The 7,500-nt window shown below is 43.0% G+C and overlaps 1 protein-coding gene across 1 annotated transcript in view; it reads right to left on the reverse strand.

Annotated features, from left to right (window-relative positions):
* The window catches only part of LOC138949051 (GTPase-activating Rap/Ran-GAP domain-like protein 3), a 27,068-nt gene that overhangs the window by 18,374 nt on the left and 1,194 nt on the right, over nucleotides 1-7,500 (reverse strand). The window contains exons 2-4 of the mRNA XM_070320780.1: nucleotides 5,422-5,526; nucleotides 4,667-4,741; nucleotides 3,707-3,770 (exon numbers count right to left, since the gene is read on the reverse strand). Coding sequence (XP_070176881.1) covers nucleotides 3,707-3,770; nucleotides 4,667-4,741; nucleotides 5,422-5,526 — 244 coding nt within the window. The remainder of the gene's footprint in view (nucleotides 1-3,706; nucleotides 3,771-4,666; nucleotides 4,742-5,421; nucleotides 5,527-7,500) is intronic.

Genomic DNA, 7,500 nt, shown 5'->3' on the forward strand with positions numbered 1-7,500 from the left:
CTGCACACAAACAGAAAGAGGACAATTCAGACATCAGAGGACAGAAGAACCAAAGAACCAAAGGTTTAAAACGGAGGCTACAATAACAATGAACAACGGAGACAAACACATCCATCTTTCATGTCGAAAGCAAGACAGGCTTTTATCCTTGTATTGAATGCGGGATTTGAATTTCATCTACAGTGAAATCCCTCTCCTTATAAACGATTCGTCTAACCATCCCAGATCTAGCCAGGTTTGTTCAAGGTATAGGAACATCCCTCCATCTTGGGATAATATCCCTCCATCATGGGATAAGGAGATTTCTCTATCATGGGATAAAAACATCCCTCCGTCAGGGGATACGATTTCTCTATCATGGGATAAAAACCTCCCCACATCAAAGGATAAGAACATTTCTCTATCATGGGATAAAATCATCCCTCCGTCAAGGGATAAGGAGATTTCTCTATCATGGGATAAAAACATCCCTCCGTCAAGAGATAAGGAGATGTCTCTATCATGGGATAAAAACATCCCTCCGTCAAGGGATAAGGAGATTTCTCTATCATGGGATAAAAACATCCCTCCGTCAAGGGATAAGGAGATTTCTCTATCATGGGATTAAAACATCCCTCCGTCAAAGAATAAGGACATTTCTCTATCATGGGATAAAAACATCCCTCCGTCAAGGGATAAGGAGATGTCTCTATCATGGGATAAAAACATCCCTCCGTCAAGGGATAAGGAGATTTCTCTATCATGGGATAAAAACATCCCTCCGTCCCTCCATTACGGGACAAGAACATCCCCCCATTTTCTCCTTGGACACATACTAAAAATCAATTGCCCGGGTGCTTTCTGAGCAGAGTGATTATTTTTTTTGGGGGGGTGGGATGCATAATTATTAATTAAACGAACACTGGTGACAGTCTGTAAAATAACTTCATCACGCCAATCTCTTTCTGCATAGAATGCACCCATGATGTTGATTCTTGGTACGTATCCAAGTGGAGGGATGTTCTAATCCCGTGATAGAATTTGTTTGTTTGTTTGTTTGTTTGTTTGCTTAACGCCCAGCCGACCATGAAGGGCCATATCAGGGCGGTGCTGCTTTGACATATAACGTGCGCCACACACAAGACAGAAGTCGCAGCACAGGCTTCATGTCTCACCCAGTCACATTATTCTGACACCGGACCAACCAGTCCTAGCACTAACCCCATAATGCCAGACGCCAGGCGGAGCAGCCACTAGATTGCCAATTTTAAAGTCTTAGGTATGACCCGGCCGGGGTTCGAACCCACGACCTCCCGATCACGGGGCGGACGCCTTACCACTAGGCCAACCGTGCTGGTTCCCGTGATAGAAGAATGTAAAAGCCTCGGCAGATCTGAGATAGTAGACCTAACTGAATTCACTGAGAGTGAAACGGAGGTCACAATAGCAACGGACAAAGCAGGCACTCGCATCCCTCTTTCATCCAGAAAGCCAGACAGGCTTTTTATCTTGTTTTTCGAATGCGGCTTTTGAAATAAATCCTCGGAGAAAAAAAACCCGCCTCTTTGTTCAAAGTACGGACAGTTTTAAAATGCTCCAGAAAAAAAATTCTACTTATACAACACGTCTACCTTTACAGAGAAGATGTTTTAAATCATTACAGCTAATCTTCTTCTTCTTCTTCTGCGTTCTTCAAACTCCCATGTGCACGAGTGGATTTTTACGTGTATGACCGTTTTTACCCCGCCATTTAGGCAGCCATACGCCGCTTTCGGAGGAAGCATGCTTGGTATGTTCGTGTTTCTATAACCCACCGAACTCTGACATGGATTACAGGATCTTTTCCGTGCGCACTTGGTCTTGTGCTTGCGTGTACACACGAAGGGGGATAAGGCACTAGCAGGTCTGCACATAAATTGACCTGGGAGATCGGACAAATCTCCACCTTAACCCACCAGGCGCGGCCGGGATTCGAACCCACGACCTTCCGCTTTGGAGGCCGGCGTCTTACCACCAAGCCATTGCGCCCGTCACAGCTAATCAATTAGACGTTTTCTCAATGAAATAATGCGATGTTTCTTTTTTACATTTAGTCAAGTTTTGTTATTTGTTGTTGTAGTTAAAGCTGACAACCTGTTGTCATTTAACATCCCGACTCCCCTTCTCCACATGCATCCCCTCCCCCCCCCCCCCCCCCCCCTAACCCCTTGCCCGGCTCACCCCAGTTATACATTTTGTAATAGTCATAACAACGCATGTGTGCTACGCTAGCCAATATTCTCTGCACAATAAACACAATAATGTCCATGTAACTGTTTACATTGTAACCGGTTTGATCGATTTTCTCTGTGTAACATTTCTTGTTAACAGTTCAATTGACATAACAAGTATGAAAAAATTGGGAATGTAGTGCGCACGTTTTAACCGTTATGTAATATTCCATTTAGGTGTGATTACTGGGTTCCATTTTCTGTCAATGTTATCCTAATGTTTTGCATAATAGACCCTGTTTATAAGGCTATTAAGGCCGCTCAGGTCATCCAACTTTAGAACTTAGAACTGGATTTTCTTTCTTGACGGCATAAATAGAAGAAATGTCAATTGAAGGGAAAAACGGAATGACTGCGTCTCTGGTTTTTTTTTCTTATTCTTTTTTCTAATATTGGGTCGGTCACTCCCAAAGTACGTTCGAAAACCGATCTGTAGTTTACATTTAAAAAAGCTTCTGTATAGTTTCCCTTACTTTGTAGTAATTGAGACAAAGCCATGCTGTTCTCTCTGTAGTAATTATTAATTGAGAAAAAAGCCATCATGTTCTCTTTATAGCAATTGAGACCATGCCCTCCTGTCCTCTTTCGATAGTTTGATCCCGTACTTGATTTTAAACTCCACTAACATTTTTGCACTGCGCGTTGAAAGCTAATTTGGAATTGTCTGACAAGTGGAAGGATAGGCCGTCACAAAGAGCTTTGATCTGTTTTTCTTTCCATTAAGTTAACTGGTGGAACCTAACCGCCGACACCCGGGCTGTCTACGCAATAACAGTTTCGCGTGTCCAAGGAAATAGCATCAGAGATGGGCCAGACGGTGGCAACAGCACGCAAGGGTTTCGATACATGGAACCTTGTTAGAGAAGGTTAACTGGTATAGCACGAGGGTGAGAGAGAGAAGGGGGAAGGAGAGAGAGAGAGAGAGAGAGAGAGAGAGAGAGAGAGAGAGAGAGAGAGAGAGAGAGAGAGAGAGGGAGGGAGACAGACAGACAGACAGACAGAACGGGAGAGAGAGAGGGAGAGAGGGAGAAAGAGAGAGAGAGAGCGACACAGACCGACAGACAGACAGACCGACCGACCGACCGACCGACCGACCGTCCGACCGACCGACCGACAGACAGGCAGACCGACCGACCGACCGACCGACCGACCGACCGACAGACAGGCAGACAGGCAGAAAAACAGATAGAGGGAGAGTAACACAGTGATGTCAGAGACACGCATTAAAACAGTTATCGATTTCAACAACAGCCAACTATTGGGAAATAACGAGTTTTCCTTAGTGCAGATACGTCAACTTCACGATCATAACGAGATTTAAAAAAAAGAAAAAAAGAGGGGAGGTGGGGGGGAGGAGGTCTGTGCTGTGTGTGTGTGTGTGTTTGTGTGTGTGTGTGCGTGCGTGTGTGTTTTGTGTGTGTGTGTGTGTGTGTGTGTGTGTGTGTGTGTGGTCTTACCCCATGAATCACCGCAGACAATTTGATGAGTAAAGTCGTTGTAGTATCGTTGTGGTTCCCAGGGCTGAAAAACGAATATTTAGGAAAAATCAGCATTGTTTATTTCCTGAAAACGCAACAACCCTACATTACTTGCAAACCTGTAGCACGTGAAATACGTAATTCTGTGTGATTCTAAGAGAACAACAATTCCTAGTTTCGATAGAGAACATATGTGACCCTCCACCACGAAATGAGTCGCATGTCACCTCACTCGGTTCTGCGCTAGGCATAATATAAGTCCGGGGGGTGTCTAGTAACAGTGTGAGGGTCACCATAGTCACAGGCTTATAACTCGAAAAGTGTTCACTCTTTTCTAAAACGGTTTTCACCACTGGATAGAGCATAAAAAACTCTTTTAGAAAATGTAAAAATATGAAAATCATGAAAAGGTGACATGCGACTCATTCCGTGGTGGAGGGTCACATATTTATACTTTTGTTTAACCCTGTAGAGAGATTAAAACTCCCCATACGACCAAGGAATAAAGCAGCAGACAAACCAATCAATAGGAAAACCAGTAAATCACCCGAAACGAATTACATAATAACAATCCGTTTGCCATTATTTTTCCATATAATTGTCCCGAGAACCCCCAACAGTGAAAAGGGTGAGAGGGGACGGGGGGGGGGGGGGGGGGGGGAGAAATGTTTGAGACAATAGATTCGTGAAGTCGTATTGGCATTATGGAGGTCGCCTCTCGTCAAATATTTCATAGATCTGAACAAGTGCTCTCTCTCTCTCTCTCTCTCTTTCTCTCTCTCACTCTCACTCCGTCTCTGCCCCTCTCTCTCTCTCTCTCTGCGCCTCTCTCTCTCTCTCTCTCTCTCTCTCTCTCTCTCTCTCATCACTGGTCGTTTTAGCAATATCTACAGTCTCGAATTCCAAGCAAGCCAGTGTACATAACTCCTTCTCTCTCACCTCTCTTTTCAGAAGCCCCGTGGTGATAAGGCTGGTAGGAGCGTCTCCTTTGAGTATTGTCTTCAGCTTCAGGGTCTGAAATTAAGCAGGCTCATTTATTGTTTGTTTCTCTATGCATCTTCTTTGCAGTATCACCAGCTAGCAAAAGCAGAAACAAGCCAAACGAAATGCTTTCAAACAACTCATTGTTCAAAATGAGAGAAAAACGAAGACACAGTCACATACATATATACGCACGCACACACGAACGCAAACTCACACACCACACACACACACACACACACACACACACACACACACACACACACACACACACACACACACAGTGACACACACACAAACACACACAAACGCGCGCCTTAACCAACCCCCCATCTCTTTTTCTCCCTCGCCACCCACACTTTTCATTTCTGCACTTTCTGGGTGATCGACAAGAAGAAGAAGAAGAAGATTTCTGCACTTTGAATTTATACTTTTCATTTTAACTTTGGCTGACTGCCGGCAAATCAATTTCTTGCGATTGATAGCGCTCTCAGTTCAACATAAAACCTCCCTGTTTCCGATAAGAGCCATTATTTTTCAGTTCAGCCTAATCGGAATTGAACAGGCCAGAAAGGACGATGGCAATCATTGATCAATGACGCTTCGAGCAACCACATTCTCATTTCTCTTCGGGGTATTGAGAACTGGAAAAAGTAACACAAAGTTGGAGTCAAGCAAAGGCTTGCTGCCGCCATGTTTGTCACGTGACCTACCTGCCCCACGCGCACGAACTCTAACCGGCGTGCCTCCTCCTTCCGATGAGAGCCGTGGGCATCCTGTATGACGTCACTGAATGCTCGCCGGTACAAAACGTTGTTCTGCAAAAAAAATGACAACAGAATTAATGCATTTCAGCTGGGATTGTAACCGCCACTATTACTCTTGCAAAAGAAGTACCGGCCAATAACATGCCAACACGGACAACTAAATCATGATTCCTTTCCACATTTCTGCTATTATAGCTCGCAAGCACAAGCACTAGAAGAGCAAAAGAAATGCAGTAATGGTAAGGTTTGTAGAGAAAGATTGCATCAAAGATTGAAGGATAGCACAAAGTAGAAATCACAGTATCTAAGGCTTTCGAAGCAGTTTCCTCCTTTATACATTCAATCTGGCCGAGCCTCGATATAGACAGTTAATTGTAGTGTTTTGTTTTACCCCGTTGTGTTAGGTATTAATCAATTGAGCCATAACCTGGGAATTTCTATTTTGGAGTATTGAAATCCATATTGTAAAACAACATTTTTGTTCAACGGAATGAGTTTATATGTATGTATTGGTTGAACAGCCTGCATTTCTTTATTGTACTTGTATTTTTTTTCATGTACCCCCATGGGGTTTCTTGAAATAAAATTTGCCTTGACTTCCCTTGCCTTGATACAGTTTTAAACTCGTTGCTTGGTCGCGAAGTTGGATGATATCTCGTGAAGTCAGAAAGACGTAGTTCTTGCTAGTTGTTTTTCTCTCTGGGTCTTCCAATTTGGATGATACTATTGTGTTTAAAATGACAGACAGATTTTGCATACCATGCAGTAAACTAACTATTCGCCATCTGCTTCATATTATATCTTATTGTAATTTTATTTTCAAGACACCACCATAAACCGTAGCCTTGTTGTTGTTTTCAGACGTATTCATGGACATTTCATGAATATACATTATGTCAAAAAGACATAAAACATAGTTTAATCCAAAAAAGAAAGACTAATAATGACTATAGTAATTCATTCTCACGCACCCTTCGCCCTCCAGACACGCACAAAACCATACGTACTCGCCGCCCGGACAGATGGACAAACACACAGACAGACAGACAGACACAGAAATAAATCAAGCCGCATTCGCCAGGGAAATGGCCTTGTCCGAGTTATTCCCCCAGGGACCCAGACAAACGAATCGAAAGCGACAACAATAAACCAAGACTTATCGTTTTGTACCGAAACAATAAACAAGTCGCGTAAGGCGAAATTACTACATTTATTCATTTATTTCATTTATATGGGAGATTTATATAGCGCTTGACGTTCTCTAAGCGCTTTACATATTAATTTCTGCCGTGTGAGATGGTAGTTTTTACACAATATATCGCGCATTCACATCGGCCAGTAAATCTCAAGCCATTACGGCGAATATTTACTTTTCACGGCCTATAATTATTCCAAGTCACACGGGTATTTAGTGGACATTTTTTTTTATCTATGCCTATACATTTTTGCCAGGAAAGACCCTTTTGTCAATCGTGGGATCTTTAACGTGCACACCCCAATGTAGTGTACACAATGGGACCTCGTTTTTTTCGTCTCATCCGAGAGACTAGCACTTGAACCCACCACCTGGGCTAGGAAAGGGGGAAGAAAATTGCTTACGCACCAACCCAGGGTCGAACTCGCAACCTCTCGCTTCCGAGGCAAGTGCACTTTACCACTCGGCCACCCTTCCCCTTACATTACAAGCTGTCGAACTTACGGAATGAAACTGAACGCACTGCATTTTTTCACCAAGAAAACACAGCTTCGTCAATACCCGCGAAAAGGAAATCGCTCACTTTTCACGTGCAAAACAAAGTGAAATTGACAAGCCAGAATAGCGCGGTAGCGTATTGTGCTAAGCAGGAAAGCGCGCTTTTCTATATTCTTTTTAAATGTTTTTTTAGCTTGTTTTGAATACAACATATCATATCTATATGTTTTTGGAATCAGGAAATGATAAAGAATAAGATGAAATCATTTTTGGATCGATTTCTTAAATTTTAATTGTAGTACTAATTAATCTATTTTCGTTAACTGTGATCA

The sequence above is a fragment of the Littorina saxatilis genome, linkage group LG15, assembly GCF_037325665.1.
Source record: "Littorina saxatilis isolate snail1 linkage group LG15, US_GU_Lsax_2.0, whole genome shotgun sequence".
Lineage (NCBI taxonomy): Eukaryota > Metazoa > Mollusca > Gastropoda > Littorinimorpha > Littorinidae > Littorina > Littorina saxatilis.